Source organism: Mandrillus leucophaeus, unplaced genomic scaffold (genome assembly GCF_000951045.1).
Source record: "Mandrillus leucophaeus isolate KB7577 unplaced genomic scaffold, Mleu.le_1.0 Scaffold1208, whole genome shotgun sequence".
Lineage (NCBI taxonomy): Eukaryota > Metazoa > Chordata > Mammalia > Primates > Cercopithecidae > Mandrillus > Mandrillus leucophaeus.
The window spans coordinates 165,796-184,941 of NW_012100410.1; the positions used below are offsets into that span (position 1 = coordinate 165,796).

The window sequence follows — 19,146 nt, forward strand, 5'->3', positions numbered from 1 at the left end:
TACCCCCTATAGCCCTAAAGTGAAGATGTCATATAGTTCAGCCACAATTCTCAAGCCACTGTCAAAGCTATGTAACTGATATGATTAACTATTAAGATAGAGCACAGAAAAGAATCAGGGTTACCTTGACAAAACCATATTCCCCCTCCCAAACTTTTGTAGAGATGGAATCTGGCCTGTTGATCTCAAAGTAGAAAGAGAGCATGCTATTTATACTGCCATGAGCATTGGCTTCATTAGATCCTTCCCTTGAAGGGACAAAAAATGGAATCCAGCCCCTGGAAAGAAAAATGGTATCTAAGTGGGAATCCAATGATATCTAAGAGCCCCAGGTTGGTAAGCTTCTAACCACAATCCCTTTATTACCTCATGGGACCTTCATTTCCTTTCAAGTAAAACATTTCTGTCCTAGCTTTCTCACAAAAATATTTCCCATGTCTTTCCATTTGGGTTTCGCAGCAAAGTGACTCCAGAATTGAGTGAAATATTCCCAAACATCAAATGTTTTGTCATTGACTATTTTACTTATACTATTAATATAAATTACCCCTATTCTACCTCTGCTTTTTAATTTCTTTGTATAAAGAGAACTTGATAACTATCAAGTTAATTATGTCTTTTTTTTCATAAAATTTTTGATTTAGAAAGATTTAGATAAAGACATGAGTATGCCTTGAAGGCAACAGCCACCACTGCTGTCTTTGATAGCATGCTGCCCCAAACTCTCCAGGGGGCTACTCTTTGGTATCTTATAGCCCAGTGTCTATACATTTACATGGGTAAAAAATGCCAATGTCTCTTTGAACAAAAATCAATGAGAAATGAACTGGAAAAGTGAAATATTAATTGAGATAGTGACATTATCTTAGGATAGTAAGAATATTTTAGAATAGTAAGAGCACTTTAATGAAATATTTTTAAGAGCATTTTGGAATAATGAGTGAGTAGGAACAAGAACAGACTAGGGCTAGGAAAGAGGGAAATTAATAAGTTATTAAGGAAGAAAGAATGAAAAAGATAAAAGAAGGGTGATAGAGGACTGATACAGAGAATGAGAGAGGAACTGGATAAAAGAAATCAGATTCAGGCAGATCGTCCGGTCTCTTGGTGCTGGTGACCATGCCAGCCCCGAATTCCCCTCCTCTCTCTGCTGTCTTGGCCAGAAGGGTAATCGTTCCGCCCTTCTTGGTTTCTAACTTCCCTCCTGCTCTTCCAGGTGTCAAAAGAAAAATTTACAATAAAATAAGGTGCATATTAGAAATATATTTAGTTTAATTGCTATTCATTTCTAGAAACTATTTTTTCTAATGTCATAGGTAATGCTTTAGTCATACAACTTCTCAGAACAAGGAAAAAAAGTTATTTTAAAAAATTACCAGAGTACTTAAATAAAGGCTAATGTCAGACAGTGTGGCTGTAGGTAAAAGCTCTGTGGAGAAAGGAGCAAAGGTAGTGTCCTATCAAGACAGAAAGGGACCTTGAGAGGATCTGGTTCATCTGTCTATCTTCAGGGAAGGATTCATGCTATTCTTAAATTCCTCCAGAGAAGGGGTGAACACTTCCCTTTGTAACCTACCCTTATAAAGCAACAAATTGTGTTTCATCTCAATAAAATCCTGCAGTTTAAATTACTGCGTTCAAGTCTGACAAACACTGTCCTCATATTTAGTTGTACACATCCACATACTTTATTTTAAAGAAACATGTGTCTGCAGTTCAGAAGAGCCACCACTAGATGGAGACCACATATCTACATTTTAAATCGCAGCCTTGGCAATGCTCTAGCTTGGGTGAGCACAGGCGGACACAGTCCGATATTTGTTGTTGTCGTGGGCGTTTTTTGTTCGTTTGTATTCAGACAGTGTCTCTCTGTCGCCCAGGCTGGAGCGCAGTGGCGCGATCTCGGCTTACTGCAACCTCCACCTCCTGGGTTCAAACGATTCTTCTGCCTCAGCCTCCCGAGTAGCTGGCACTACAGGCGTGCACCACCATGCCCGGTAATTTTTGTATTTTTAGTAAAAACAGGTTTTCTCCATGTTGCCTAGGCTGGTCTTGAACTCCTGGGCTCTATCGATGCGACGCCTCGGCCCCTCAAAGTGGTGGGATGGCCTTACACAATCCGTTTTTATGCCCCTTGTGCTGATACAAGTGCTAACAACACCACTTCCCTTTCTCTTCTGAGAAAATTTGAAACAGTGCTCTAAATTTACACATTTTAAGGGAAAAAAAAAAGAGCTTTGAGCTTATTTTAAGCAGTTTATGTGTTTTTTAACTAAACCTCTTAGGTTGTATCAATCACCCAAAACCTAATGAGACGGAAACCACTCTCATCATTAAGTCTTGAGTGTTTAAAGTTTTGATGTTCTTTAATTGTTCAGTTTAATTATTATGCCCACCAGTTTGATAGTTCTTCTCTAACTTGTGTTTTTCCAAATATTTTGCTCCCATCTCCCATTACTTTAGCCACACTTCCTTCAGGTATGCCCATCGCAAGTATGTGGGTTTAGATTTGCCTCGAGTTATCAAAATTTATTTTTAAAGTTGACTTTCCAAAACTTAAACATCAAGAACTGCGGTTAATTTTCCTAGCCTTCTTTATGTAATTCTAAAACTAGTCCAATCTGAATATGTGTGTATCTGGGTATAGGCTTTATTTCCATCTGGCAATAACTAGGCATCTAGAATAAACTTCTGATTTTTCATTTTATTTGTGTGTATGAGTAATCAGCATAATATGACAGATTTTATTTTATTATGAAGTGAATAAGAAATGTATTTCAAAATGTCTCTAACAAAGTGATCATCGGATTCCCAAGGTAGTTTGCAATCTCCCCAGCCTCTCTCCTTTCAGTGGGAATATCTAGGTGTTGAAAGCAGAGAACCCTGGCAGCCTTGGTGACATGTGTCTTCAAACTATTTTGGTTCTTCTTAGTCATTTGAAATTCCAGGGCCCCTGATGGCTGGACCATTGCTAAAAAGGCCCAATGTTTTTGTTCACTTCCTCTAAGCTAATTATATCCTCATCCTCACAACTTAGCCAGCCTCCTGGTCTGGGCTTCTCCTTTGCTAATTCCATCGAAGCCCTACTTATTTATGGGTTTCAGGTGCTCCCCTGCTGAGCGTTTAATCTTTTTTCTTCCAACCCCGGAGCAAAGGTAGACGGAAGACAAGGTGTTCTTTCCCAAAGTTGATGTGAAGCCATTTATATCCTCTGGTGTTTTCCTCCAAAAAAACAATTTCCTTCTAGCCACATGATCACCAGATACTAGTACAGAGTACTCTTTCTTAGCAAATTCCATTTAACCTTCTTTGGGGGTTCATATTTTGTAAGTTCTTTCTGACCTCAAGCCTGCCAATTTTAATGCACCATTTCAGGTTTGTTTACCAAGTGTTCTTCCTCTCTTTTCAGAGAAGTTAAATATCTCCTTAACAAATTTAAATTGTACACAACAGTGTCACCCATTTTAAAGCAAATCTCAGCAGGTGTCCACCATTGTTTTGGATACAGTTTTTGAGTTTTTGATTTGCCTGATTTTCTATTTCATCTTTTTTATTCCTTCTATTTTCCATAACCTTTTAATGATAGGTTTAGTTGTAAAATCCAGAACTATTTAAATACTAGAATAAAAATTAGACAGAATGTTACTGAAGAGTATAAGAGAAAATGTCTTGAAAGTTTCTATGTATTCCAACTGTGCTTTTTCTTTTTTCCTTTCTTTTGCACTATCTCAGATTTTTGATATCAACTATTATCAAAGTACTTTTTTCTTTGTCTTATACAGATAATCTTACTTTTTTATTCCTAGGAGCAACCTCTTGCTCAGTGCTTGCTATCCAGCCACTAGCATAGTTCCCCAGGAGCAGGCTATGGTTATCTCCTCAAAGCACAGGGGCTTGTGGCTTCTTCTTTTCACTTTTTTACTCATCCCCGTGCCATACTGTAGAACAAACATCATTTTTTAGTTCTGTCACGATGTAAAGAGGTTGAGAAGCTCTGCTTTTAGGTACAACAAATGGAAATATCATCTAGGCTGGGTTGGGGTGCAGGACCCCCAGCAGCTGCGTGAAGAGAAGAAAGCAGGAGAAGCTGTCACTTAAAATGCACTGAGATCCTTTTGAAATATTTCATGCACACCTCCCCTCCCCCAACCCAAGGGTGCTGGTTGTCCAATTCTGTCACCACCCTGACAAATAAGTGAATAACTGTCATATTCAAGGCTCCGCTTTTATTGATGATCATTAAGCTAGAATCTGTAAAAGAGAAAAAGAGAAAGTTGTTAGAAATCTGTAAAAGAGAAAGTTGTTAGATTATTAAAACAATCAAGACAGTATAGACAAATATTACAAGGCAAGAACAGTTTGGATGATGATATCCTGGAGAAAAAAATCACTTTTAGGGAATGGGACTTGTTCACTGTCTGTCTTGATTGTTTTAAACCAGCCATCTTTGATAGCCAGTTTGGGGACATAAATCTTCAGCCATACTTGTAGAATCATTCAACTAAGCAACAGGTGTCTTGCACTTGATAGGCTCTCACAGTCTCATTATGATCAAGACAGATATTCCAGCAGAACATCACTGCTCTATTCTTTATAAAACGATGAATGTTGCTAGCAAACAGTTCAGGCATTTGTGGCTGTTTCCCAGAGAAATTCAAACTTGGGAATTAATATCTCTGTGTGTGTGTGTGTGTGTGTGTGTGTGTGTGTGTGTGTGTCTATGTATCTCATCAGGCACTTTTTTTTTTTTGCATTTCCACATAATTCCCAAAAAATGATAGTTACTATCCCTGTCACCTAGGGCCCTAGGTCATCATAAACTACTCAAAGTGAAGGGACTATATTTTCTTCTTTTGCTTGGTCTTGCCATAAATATGCCCAGCAGGTTCACTCATACCCCAAAATATATACTCATATTTCGAATATTCATCCAGACCTGTAGGTTTGAATACAGGGATGTTTAAGTAATTCTCTTGTAAGTCTGCCTCTGGACCATTCTAAGGTTTGTCCTCTAGCCAATCTATATGTTTATCCTTTTTTAAAAGAATTATTAAACTGTTAAAACAATTTGTCTTTTTCTCACTGTGCATTCAATTAATCAACAAATGTTAATGAACAAAAGGTTATATTCAAAATTCTATTATAAGAACAATGGAAGATACAGATATAAATAAGCCATGTTTCTGCCCCTCAAGAAACAGTCTAGCGGGGAGACACACACAAAGTCTAATAAGTGCTATCCTGTAGGTACAAAATATGGGGAGAGAACACTGTATTCTCGCTTTCTCTTACAGTTTAGTAAAATGGTAAATGCTTCCTTTCTGCTTTATTGCTTTTTAATGCCTTTTTTTTTTTTTTTTTTTCTGAGACAAGGTCTTGCTCTGTCACCCAGGTTGGAGTGCAGTGGCATGATCATGGCCCACTGCAGCATTGACCACCTGGGCTCAAGTGACCCTCCAGCCTCAGCCTCCTGAGTAGCTGGGACTACAGGCATGCACCACCACTCCTGGCTAGTTTTTTATTTTTTGCAGAGACAGAGTCTTGCTATGTTGCCCAGGCTGGTCTCGGACTCCTGAGCTCAAGTGGTCTCGGACTCCTGAGCTCAAGTGATCCTCCCACCTCAGCCTCCCAAAGTGCTGGGATGATAGGCATGAGCCACCATCCATGGCTCTATTGCTTTTATAATATGACCTAAGGAACGTTTTTCTGTTATCTCAGGAAGGAAAGTTCTTGTCCCTTGTGTGTGTGTGTGTGTGTGTGTGTGTGTGTGTGTGTGTGTGTGTATATATATATCTCGTCAAAAAGGACAAGGCTCAGGTGACAGTGGGGACATAAGTAACTGCAATAACATCCTGAATAAATCATATCATGGAGAGATAGTAACAGACTAGCTAAGCTCGAGCTTTCCACTTTCCTTGACTCTGTCATTCCGAGGAGTAGCCTTTTTGGGTCAAAGTCAGAGGGGGCTTGCAGGAATCAAGGGCACCTCCTCCTTTCTGGAGGAAGGAACTTCATCTTAAGACTTGATAACAAAGGCTTACTGTTCCACCTAAAGTGATCAATCTGAGGAAAGAAGAGAAGTTAACCATTAGTGTCCCTTGAAAGCTTTAAAATAATGCGTTTGTGTTTTAAACACCTAAGAAAAATGTCATACATCTAGTGGACTTGCATATCTTTAACACTTACCACTTACACACGAGGAAAACATTACACTCTACTGTTAGCGAACACTCCACTACTGGGGGTTGCTTTGTGTTTAAGTACCTGATAGGACCCACTAGAGTTCAGTAGGAAATGCAACTGGAACAACCCATAAGATAAAGTTTTCTAGAAGTAAAAAAACTAAAGAAGGCCTGGAATTATGCAGACACAGATCAAGTCTCATGCATGTCATTTAGACAGGCAGCCGAAATGCTGACATGGCCTATGCAGCCAGAGCCTTCGCTTAAGAGTTCTCTAATGTTGACAATTACAGCTGCCCTAGCAGTCTCTCTAAGCACTAAGTAGTGTAGCCTCTAAATCCTTACAACTTATTCTAAGGGAAGAATCTCTTTAGAGATTACATTACACCAGCAAGAGAATATTAATAGCCCATATGGCTTTATTTCCAACAAAATCGCAGAGTTTTTGCTTGCTCTTAGAGGTTAAAATCAAAGATTTTTCACTCAGGATTAGCCTAGATGTAGAACTGCGACTGTATAATAAAGTTGAGTTCAAAAAGTGTATGAGTTCAGTTATGGTCTGGAAAATTAGCTGCCATTTTGTGATGAAGTGTTTGGTTTTCCCTTGTAGAAACTTAGTGTCATGGCGCATCAACTTAGAAAATGTGAATTTATTAAAAATATGTGATGGATTGTGCAGCATGCTTACATTTGAAAACGGAGATTGTGCCTTTAAATACTTAATCAAAGGACTCCTGACCTTCAAGTACCAGTTTGGGCATATTACTGGAGATCCAGGTTGAAAGGTATTGAAAAAAAAGCTCTGTATCTTTGTATATTCAGTTGTCAACATGGAGAAGCCACCTTTTAAAAAATATCAGTTCTGTAAAGCACAACGCCTACTACACAGACATCATTATTCTACTTAAAAGTCTTTTTTTTAAATTCCAAATACTTGTGGTAATAGAAAGCAATAAATATTCTAAAATGAGGGATATTGGTCCTTTTGTGACTGAGTTATATGATAAACTAAGGGAAACTACGTAAGCTATGTCTATAACTCTTTAAGGTACATGATATAGCAAATAATCACTTACACAACCTCATAGAAAGTTGAGAGGATTAATCAAATTGTTTAAAAATTTTCAAGGAGCCAAATTTAAATTCTCAATACCCTATGAGATTTTTTGTAACTATTTTAGATTTTTATCTGAAGAATGCATAGATGTAGTAAAACCATTAAATACAGTAGTAGCTGGTGGCCTTTCTGTGTGGAGGAGCTCGTTTGTCCAAGGTATGATCTACCAGTGAGAGGATCAGTGCCAAGGCACAACAAAAGCTAATCATTCTTAGTTTAATCCTGACCACCTAGTCTTCCTCCAGACATCAGCTACCTGATTTTAAAGAGATCATGTTAGAAATGAAAAGCAGCAGTCTCTATCATGTTAAATTCAAAGGCCTAGCTGCTTGTGAAGACCCTATTATGCTTTATTTGCCTATCTAAGAAAGAGATCTACCTACCTGTCTTTAGGAAAAAGCAATGCTTTATGTAGCTTCAATTAGTCCTACATCAGGTTATTCTAATGGTTCCTGCTGCAAAAACCAAGCACGTAAGTCTCCAATCCTGAAAGTCACTAGAATATCGATATAAGGAATTCTGCGTCAGCAATATCACAGTATTCAAACCTCTGTTTAGGGTCCTGCATGTATTATCAAATTGGCCTCCAAACAGCAAGTGATAGAAAATTCAGGTGTTTTATTGGATTTCAGAATTCAAATTCAGAATTAAGTACTCTTGGGATAAAGGAAATTAATGAGCTTTTGACATTTCAATAACCCCTTGAGATTGTCAAAGGCTTCAATAAGGAACTCTGACAAATAGGTCAGAAAGTCCTAAGTGAGAAAGAAAACAAGCATGTCTAGTGAAATCCGTCCAGTGTACATAACACTGCACACAAAGCATATTTTATTCAGACCATTTGCATTCAGATGTACCCCAAAGACTACTATGCTATAATGGCTTGTCTCCTACTTCCTGGCCTCTAGCCCTCCCCATTGCCTAGGTGGACGTTATGTTTTTAGTTTTTCCTTTGTGGGAGAGGGAAGAAGAGGACATCAGGTGAAGTGCGCCATTACTATTTGAAAACTAGCTCTGCAGGAAGGGTTAAATCAAATCCTTTACAGGGTGACCTTCCTATATCTCCTTAGAGCAACTGCATTTCAAAATAGGCCAAAGCTCAAGTCATAGAATGAGACATTAATTGTAGGTTTTCAGGAAAGCTTCGGGGACACAGCAGGTACATTCTCCTAGAGCCTTTGAAAATACAACATGTAAGTCCTTCTCAGATTAGGCTGAAACTCCAAATCCTTGTTAAAGGTTTTCCTGGAATCCTACCAGATCAGTTTATTATTAAGTACTGACTGAATGACAAAAAAAGGTACACAAGGAGGACTTGTATCACGTGAAGTAAAATCATTATTTCCTTAATGAGAAACTTAATTCTAGGTTACTTACAATAGCTGCCTTATTGGGGGAAGGGAGGCATAGATTTGCAAATGGTGGGTTTTTTTGTTTTTGAGTATTTGAAAAGATGCATCAAGCAATAATAAACTAGATATGCAATAATCTTGTCGAGTAGTATGTGCTGGTTTTGGAAAGGTGAAAAGAGAATTGTTACATCAGGCCGCTTTTATCAAGCTAAATATGGGCATGCCTTTCCAAAGGGTATATTTGATCCTACGGTTAATTTTAACATTTGGACTGGAAGCTTAACCTCATCAGGAGTGGAGTTAGATTTTACAGAGTTCCCCTTATCCAAACTACAGCATGCTTACTACTTTCTCCCTGCATTTTTCACACCTCAGCCTTCTAGGGCCAGCTACTGGCAAGTCATTTTGTCCATTTTCATTGATCTGGCCACATAAGGAATATCCTGTTTCTTTAAATCTTCAATGCTTAAATTGCTATGTAGAAATCAACTCCCTATCAATTTTCTACATTTAATCCTTGGCTTCTTGTCACATTTTCATTTTTCTGCACTGGTTCCCATGGCAACAAGTCTGTTGGCAGAGAAAGTATGACTCTGCTTTTAGTCTTCTGCACAGGACAAAATCCTTCTGGTGATCCTCAGGCAAGTATCATATAAAAAGTCAGGAATTGACTACAGTTCCCTTGGCTAATGCCTCTAATCCTTTACTCTCTCGCATGCATTTTCCACCTTATTCCCAAACTAGGCTTGAGAAAAAAAGCATTCAAGGGCCCTGCCCAGTATCTCTTTAACTACTGATCCAAGTATTCAAAGGCCCTCCTGTCCAATCACAGCTGCAAAGACTGAATATTTTGGTTCAGACGGCTTTCCCTTCTCCCTAAGTATCAGCAACTTAACTGACATAAATGCATAATTAATGACCTGGACCACTGGGAGCAGCATCGAGAAGCAACTTTCAGTCATTTTTCTATAAACTTTCCTCAGTTAGCATCTAAGGTGTAGCCCAGGGAATAAGTATGTCCTGAATTGAGCCTTAAATCAGTGTCTAATAAGGCAATGGAACATTCAAGCAGATTTTCCCCTAATGAGTAGTTAAGTGGCAGAGGAGGAGAGGCCAAGGAGTCATCCCAGAGTTCTAAGCTCATAAAGAGGAAGAGATAACAAAGATGTAGGTAAGAAAAGAGGACATTGTAACTGGTAGCTGCATATGAGCAAGGGAGCTTCGTTCAGTTGGGACCATTCAGGGTTCAAGTATGAAAAAGGTATGAAGGCTACCGAAAAATAAAGAAATGGAGCATGGAGAAAGAAAGGGTTAAGAGTTAACAGTCAGTAGAAAGGGAGCCTGCAAATGAGAGAATAGCTTCATGCAGACTTTGGCCCAACTCTGTCTACAAATATTTTTGCAAATAATGTTTCTCTTAATAAAATGACATATTTTGTTTTGAACTTTGGAATTCCATTGCGACTTGGCAGTAAATTATAGGCCTAGCAATCCTAAATCTCCTATGTCCTCAATATCTAGAAACAAGCAGGAACTGTTTGTCAGAAATTAAACAGGACTTGTGTGAATGTGCTTTAAAAAAAAAAAATCAATGAATTCAGGGGAATGAAAATACATGTTAGAAATAAAAATGTGGTTATCTCAGCTATACTTAAGAAAATTATCAAATGTAAGTGATCCTTTTTTGCTAGATCTTATAAAATATGTGATACTTAAGTACATGGAAGTTTTAAAGTTAGCTGCTTATATTATACAAAGATATTTTTGGCTCTTTAAAGGTTATTTTCCTATATTAAGAAAAGCTTTCTTATATTAAAAACTTTTATTGTGACTCAGGTTTTGTGTCTATGTACAGGCACACATACATAGGAGGTGTTTTTCTTTGCACATTTGTTTTGCACAGCTAAAATAATGAGGTTAAATAATGCCCAGGTATGCAGGTCAATTGACCTTTTTAATAGCTTAAGGAAAGCATTTGACAAATGGACAAAAGAAATCACATTGTATTTCTTTATATCTCTCCATTCCTCTTACCCTTCCCCAACCCTCTACTAAAGAATGTGTCTTATTTAGTCAGGAAATCTTATGTAATTTTTTTGGAAAGTCCATAGGAAAAGCAAGATGAAACTCTCAGGCAGACAACATAAAGCAGCTCCCATATCTGCTAGAAAGGTCACTGATTTTCAGAATATATTGTTGAAATAATTTTTATTTTCAATACTTACAGTCTTACCACTCAGAGGACTCTATTTGTCTTGAATGTGGAAAAGGCATCTGGTTCAGGTCAGTAAGGACTGTTGTATGTTAAGTTTTACTCTAGAAAATTTGGTTTTAGCTTTGATGACACCTAGCGTCAGTGGAATGCAATGAATGCTTAACACTTCGGCTTTATAATGTTTGGGCATTTCTCTTGAACATCTTCAAGTACACTTTCATCCTTGAAAATGCAAGCCTATTTTCTGTTTGAAATGAAGAGAAAGGTAATTGATAGTCAGATAAACCAGGCAGTTTTTGTCTGAAGGGCCAATCAAGTTTCTCTTTGTACTCAGTAGGGACTAAAGGAAGCTTAAAGATAATGACATTGTCTTCATATGAAGAAGAAATTTTTTACTAGTGGAAAATTAGAAGTAAATCTACCAAATTCTGTTTGTAAATTTTAAAGACCACCACAAAAGACCTTGAAAAAAGTGAGATGACTGCAAGATTACTGTCGGTTATTGAAAGTACTACAGTTTTATTTTTTCCACTTTGTAACTGCCCAAGGGCTTCCCCAACCAGGTATATATAAGAAAACCATAACATGAACTAGGCTCTTTCTATTCACAAAATAAATATTAAACTAACATAAGCAATTCTGAAGGAAGACAGTGGTAGGTTTTCAGATGGTTTCTTAAAAATTATATGTAAAAGGATACTAGATATTATGTTTTGGATGTTTTTTAAGTATCTATGAAAATTATTTTTTCCTAAACTATTTGATAATTGATTACTTTTGACCTCAGTTATTTTGGGGCATAATCCTTTTACTGCTCTATAAAGAAGTTCTAATTCTACCTATATGAATTGGTATTTTCCCATATGCCAAACACACACACACAAATTTTCCTTTTCTCATTTCAGGTCATATAATTCAGTTAGTGAAATATTTCACTCTTCTGTAAGTTTAAGAAAAATTCCTAAGCAGTGATCCAACTTTGGGTCACTATTTTAGTAAAATGAAGATAGTCTCTAGACTTTTTTTTTTTTTTAATGATACCTGACTTCACTACCATATGTGCAGCACAACAGTGACATCTTAAGGCCAAGTAACCAGAGCTCCTTTACCCAGAGAAAGAACTTGAATTGGGATCTGATTTCAAAGAAATCCCATTATATTATCAAGTCGTTTTCAAATTTACAATATTCGACTGGTAGAGAAAGTGCTTCTTTATGACTTCTTTTGCAGTCTTTGTGAATCTTTTATGTGCAATAGTAAACATTGACATTTTACATAGACATATTGTATATTAATGCATGCATTTCACTGCATAGTTTATTGACACTCCCCTTGTAAAGCTTTTATGGAAGAACCAACAAGCCACAGCAGTATAGCAAAAGAGGCTTAATCTTTATAAATTGGGGCCTTTTCTGTCTCTTTGCTAGCCTAGGTGGCTGTATACAAATTCGGGTGGGAGGGGGCAGGAAACACCTCTTAACATTTAAGGTTTTCTACTTGGGTGTACTCTAGCCAATTCAAAACAAATTGCTTACTTTAATAATACAATTTTACCATTTTATAAAAAAAATTAAATCACAACATGTTTAACTGAAATGGCTGTATTGTAATTAATATTTTGAGATAATTGTGATTTTGAGCTTAAATTATATATAAAAAATTGTCATTTTTGTATGTGTTAAAAAGACTACTATATCACAATTAAAAGTACTTTTTAGTTGAACTACATATTGATGTAAATAAAACTGAATGAAGACATATTTACTACTTTATTAACATAGATCGTGAATGTACTTACTGGTTTTTTTGCAGTATGAGACCATAACAACCTTGAAAGCTGCTTCATTTTATGTGCAAAGAAGTCCTATGAAACTATATTTTAAATTTACTGAACCAGTGAAATTAATTACTTTGTCAGTTAATTTGCAAATGCAAGCTGTATTCTCAAGTTTTATTTTATGTATTGACACTAATTGGTAAAGGTGTACAATGTGATTAGAATGCATTTTGAAGATGCTTTCTGTACAGATACAAAATACAGGGACTAAAATAATGCTGTGCAGTGTATAGCAGAGCCATTTTTCGGCTTTGGTGTACTCAACTTTTTCAGTATTTAAAAAAGTGTTTTGAATAACATAAAAGTCTCCTTATTGTATAAATAATAAAATGTCACCTTATTGTAAAGTGTCTTTTGTTTACTATCAAAGCAGACCTCATAGTCAGCAACAGAGTTGTAATAAGAAAAATATATGTTTTTGTTTTTATATTTTTTTGAGATGGAGTTTCACTGTCACCCAAGGCTGGAGTACACTGGCGCGATCTCGGCACTCTGTCACCCTCCACCTCCTGGGTTCAAGTGATTCTCCTGCCTCAGCCTCCCAAGATGATGGGATTACAGGCACACGCACCATGCCCGGGTAGTTTTGTTCTGTTTTGTTTTGTTTTTTGTATTTTTAGTAGAGATGGGGTTTCACTATGTTAGCCAGGCTGGTCTTGAACTCCTGACCTCAAGTGATCTGTCCACCTCAGCCTCCCGAAGTGTTGGGATTACAGGCGTGAGCCACCAAGGCCAGCTGAAAAGGCATGTTTTTTAAAACAAAAACATAAACATTGTAATCAATATTTGAAAAATGTAACTTTTATTCTGAACATGTAGTATTTATCTTTATTGGCAATTTTTTTCATAATATAAGCATGCCTCAATCATCCAAAAGCTATCTATCTATCTATATAAATTGATATACATGCTACTGAATTGACTTCTTAATAGAATCATATGGTGTTATAATGACTAATCAACCTATTTCTGATAATTTTGGTGTAAACAAAAATGATATTTAATTTTTATTAAATCAAGTTTATCTATATCAAATTCCCTTTTAGAAAAATAGTGCAAGTTTAGTCTTACCAAGATTGCAAGTACATTTTAAAATTACGGTGCTGTAAATAAAAAGGTTTTAAGTTGAAATGTGTACTGAGATTAGTCACATCACAAAAGTCCTATCATGGGTAATGAAAAGTCTTACTTTTAATATATTTTTGTTTCCTTTTTCTTTTGACATGTGGCCCAAGATGAGGTCTTATTTTTTAAATGCCGAAGAACAGCATTCAACAAAATTCGATTTAATTTTATATCTAACAAAAACATAGAAACTGGCTAGTCATATTCAAGTCAATTGGTCACATTGTATGGAATACAAAAAGAAATGAGAAAAAAAACCAGTTCTACAAAAATGCTTTGTTATTATAATACTAAACCACATTAAACAAAAATTCACTTTTGAAGAAATTGCTTGCTATAAGAAAATGAAAGTTAGTAGGATAAATCCTATGCAAAACATTTAGAACAAATGTATGAACACTTTGTGGTTATCACCATTACAAATGTATACAACACCTTACAAAAATCTTAAATAAAAATGTAAAAATATTTACTGGCAGTGAATATGGCCCAGGCTAATTATACCAACGGGTAGGTGATACTGGGAAACTACAAGATCAATTATAGCAATCATTTTTTAAGATGATACTAAAACAAATGTTATATCCTCCTTAGAATTAACCAGGGTTAATAATACATGACAAGGGTTATAAAGCAACTCCATGTTAAGTAGGAATTCGGTCTCTCAAATATTCAAGTATAGCAGCTGTTCCTTTGATTAATATGGCTGCTCGAGGAACTCGGAATGGATTTCCATCCAGAAGTAATGTTCTAAACAAAAGAGAGAAACTGAGAATGTAAACATTTTCCATTAACAAGGTTTTTCATCTAATTTCATTTGCAATTTTATAAATAAAATTTGTGTATTTTTTTTTCTATTTGCCCCTTTTTATTTTTATTTCTTTTTTTTGAGACAGAGTCTTGCTCTGTTGCCCAGCCTGAAGTGCAGAGGTGCAATCTCAGCTCACCGCAACCTCCACTTCCCAGGTTCAAGCAATTCTCATGCCTCAGCCTCCCGGGTAGCTGGGATTACAGGTGTGTGCCACCACACCCAGCTGATTTTTGTAATTTTAGTAGTGAGGGGGTTTCACCATGTTGGCCAGGCTGGTCTCAAACTCCTGGCCTCAAGTAATCTGCTCGCCTCAGCCTCCCAAAGTGCTGAGATTACAGGCGTGAACCACCATGCTTGGGCTATTTGCCCCTTTTCAAATCTGAGCATTTAAACATTAGAATTATAACTAATTAATAACCCAAAACATATTAATTGAATACTGACTTTGTGAAAGGTACTGAGCCAAGTAATTTATATTCACTAACTCTTAACAATCCTACTCTCTCAACAATCCTATGATGTAAGTGCCATTAATAGTTCTATTTTAATAGATGAGGAAATACAAATTTAGGGAAGATATATTGTCTAAGATCAAACAGCTACTAAATGGTGGAGTTGTGATTTGAACCACCCTTTTATCCAGCCCTCTCAATCTTATTAAATGACTATATACTAAATGATCAAGTAAGATTTAAACAAATATCAGCAAGAGTCATCCAAGCCAAGGACTGTAATGTAACCAATGTATCACCACCACTGCTCCACCCCTTGCCTCCCCAAAACATTAACACATTCTGCTCTCTCCCTCCTTTGAGCAGATATACATATATAAATCTATTTACATGATCTGAGAGTTCAACTTAAGATTTAAAAGCTTCTTTTGTTTCATTATATAATAAAATATCTTCAGTTAAGAGAGGCTTTTATATTACTTTTTAAGTTAAGTGTTTATATAAATAAAAATCAAAGGACTCACACCATATTGTTGATCTAAATTATATCTTCAAATATTTCTGTTTCTTGGGAATTCTTTTAAAGACTTATTTTCTTAATTTCTAGAAAAAAGTTGATTACAGTTGATCCTCATTATTTGTGGGTGCTGTATTTGCAAACTTGCCTACTCACTAAAGTTTGTAACCCCCAAATCAATATGTGTGGCACTTCCGAGATCATTCATAAACATGCAGGGAGGAACAAAAAATTTGAGTCACCCCACGGGCATGTTCCCAGGTGAGGTTGAACAAGGTGATGCTTTGTCTTCTTGTTTCAGCTCTTATACTGTAAACGGGTCCTTTTTGGTGGTTCATTTAGTGCCACACTTCAAATTTTCATACCTTTGTTGGTGTTTTCACTGTATTAAATGGTCACCAAGTGTAATGCTAAAGTACTGTCTAGTCTTCCTAAGGACAAATGGGATTATGAAAAAAATACATGTGTCAGGTAAGCTTTGTTCAGGCATGAATTATAGTGCTGTTGGCCATGATTTCAATGTTAATGACATGACAATAATATTAAATGAAGTATCTTGCTACAGAAACACATATATAACAAAGTTATATATTGATTGGTTGCTGAAAATGTTGTGACTAGACTCTTGCAAGAACCTAATCCCTGTATTTCCCAGCAATAGGTCAGTATTCACTAACAGGGTGTTCAGAGTGTCTATAGAACATAACTGCCACAAAGAATAAGAATCAACTGTATTTGTCTCCTATAACTTACTAATATGAGGTACTACAGCAGATACCAGTGTTGCCCCAGTGAAGGAAAATATACCGAATCATTAATATGCAGTTTTCAGCAATTAAATTACTCCTGACTATTCTGCTTAACCACTTGGTTTTCTGTTGATATCTCAAACCTCCTTTATATTCACTTAATAAGCACTTACTGCATGTTTACTATGTTTTAGGCACTGGGACAACTCTTTTCCAAAGAAAGACCCAAAAATCGTATAAATAAGTCCACATGAAGCATGACGGGAAATCAGGTTAGGGACTAATTCTGCTTGGAGGACAGGGAAGGCTTTCAAAGGTGACATTCAATAGGCCAATTATTGATGAAAACAGGGTAAAAGTACCTGATGCTGAGGGAACAGCAGATGTAAAGAGTGAGAAAGACTATGCTGGGCTCGAAATAGAATGGTGGTAATCTGCAATCAATTTCAAAAAAACCCTGTATTCAAAGCTAAAGAGTTAATATTTCCCTGACATTTTCATGCAGTAGAGATTCAGGTTATAAACATACACAGTGATAAGCAAAGTGCCATTAGAAACAATTAGTTATTATATTTACATATATACCATATAAGCAAAACTAAAAATATACATTTGGTAAAATTTGAAAAACAGAATTGGTACTCTGGGTTTTGTTACTTGTTATTTTTAACAGGATATTAAATCTGTTACTTTAACTTCTTGCAAATTTATCTCAAAAAGAAAAATCACTTCAATAAATCAATAAAATAAATGAAATAAGCAGTAGAATGGTGTAGTTACCTTAAGTTCACACAATTACCGAGCTCTGGTGGAATTTGTAAAAGGTCATTATTTTGAAGGTCCAACGTGGTCAGATTTTCCATCATCTTCATTTTCTGAGGGTCCACAGATCCAACCTGATTATTACTAATCAGAATTGTTTCAAGTGTGAAGATACGATACAGAACTTCAGGTAGCATTTTAAACCTATTAATACATGAACAGAACACCTAAATATACTGGAATCAGACATCAAAACATTCCTTAAAACAGATTATCTTAAATTTGACATGACAGTTTTTTCTTCAGTTTATGTTATTCTGTAATTGGCATTAAGTCCTTTATTTGAATTTTACAAAAAATAAAGAGAAAGGGCTAATTTTGAAAACCTTGAAATACATGTTAAGCAGACAAACTTGTAACACTTACCATTTATTGTATAAAATCAGCAAAAGTTCAGAGTAAATTTTCCCATATTTCTCTGTTCACATTCAAGAGAAGAGGAAATCTTCTCTAAATGTATCCATGTAGGTATTCTTCCTTTCACTTTTACTTCTTATGAAACATAATCACTCCCAATATATTAAGTAAAATTTGAGATTTATATTTTGCTTTGACTGAAGCTTCCAAAATGAGTACACTTTGGGTTCTTAAAAAGACAGCAAATTAGCATAGACTGCTGGCTTTCTTGTCCAAGCAACCCTGAAGATGCCACAAGATATGGGAAGGCTAACAGCTCTCAAATCTATACTTGCAATTAACACAAAAATGGCTCAGGACCCCGCAGGGGAGAAAGGCTAGCACAGTTTTAGCATAAGGTAAACTGCAGCCTTGACTAGAAAATACAAGAATGGGTCGGAAAGGAGAGCTTTGGCCTTTTCACTTCCGCATACCGTCCCCTTCCTTTGCTGCCTTGATGAAAAAAAGCAACAGTGAAGTGTAAACTCAAAGCAGTGCTGAAGTTCCAGTGAGACTAGAGAAGCAATAGCCAAGAGTACAGATGGACCAAATGACCCCTTAGTAGGCTCTTCTCTTCCCTCCCTGCAACCCATGAACAAGATAATTATCTGATAACACAGAAATTTAGGCTAGCTTTTGGCACTTCCCCAAAGATATCACTTGCAAGGCAACTGTTAGCTCAATTGACAACACAATATAAAACTGATAGCTCAATTCACAAGTAAAACTTAGGAGAGATCTGAGAAGTGCACATATTTTAAAACAATGACAATAATGGTGCAATCTATACACTAGGAAGCACAAGTAATGGAGCAGACAGAAGAAAATTTTAAATAAGCAATATTTTAACATCACTATGCATTAGCTTCCTCATCTATAAATGAGGAATAATAATAGTACTAAACATATACACTTGTTATAAGGATTAAATGAATATATTTGAAGACCTTAGGACATTATCTGGGTTACATTAAATATTAGCTGTTAATATTTTATTTTTTAAATTTTATTTATTTATTTTTTGAGACAGTCTTGCTCTGTCGCCCAGGCTGGAGTGCAGTGACACAATCTCAGATCACTGCAACCTCCACCTCCTGGGGTTCGAGCGATTCTCCTGCCTCAGCCTCCCGAGTAGCTGGGTTTACAGGCCACCACCATGCCTGGCTACTTTTTGTATTTTTAGTAGAGATGGAGTTTCACCATGTCGGCCAGGCCGGTCTCAAACTCCTGACCTCAGGTGATCCGCCCACCTTGGCCTTCCAAAGTGCTGGGATTACAGGTGTCAGTCACTGCACCTGGCCAGTTATTCATATTTTAATTAAATTGTCTTTAGAATCCATTTTCATCATAAGAAACAATGTGACATAGTTGTTAAGAGCCCAACTTCTGGAGCCAAACCACCTGTATAATCTCAGCTGTATAATTAACTATTTATGCATACCTTAGATGAGTTGCTTAGCTTCTAATCCTTGATTTTTAAATGAACACAGTAACAGAACCCACCATGTAGGGTTCTTGTAAGCATGAGCTATTACATGTGAAGTACTTAGTACAGCACCAGCAGAATAAGC

General features: G+C 36.3%; 1 protein-coding gene across 1 annotated transcript in view; it reads right to left on the reverse strand.

Moving 5' to 3' along the window:
• Positions 1-13,479: 13,479 nt before the first annotated feature.
• The window catches only part of LRRC40 (leucine rich repeat containing 40), a 64,230-nt gene continuing 58,563 nt past the window's right edge, over positions 13,480-19,146 (reverse strand). The window contains exons 14-15 of the mRNA XM_011970674.1: positions 17,138-17,323; positions 13,480-14,578 (exon numbers count right to left, since the gene is read on the reverse strand). Of these exons, the coding sequence (XP_011826064.1) occupies positions 14,473-14,578; positions 17,138-17,323 (292 nt within the window). The 3' untranslated portion in view covers positions 13,480-14,472. The remainder of the gene's footprint in view (positions 14,579-17,137; positions 17,324-19,146) is intronic.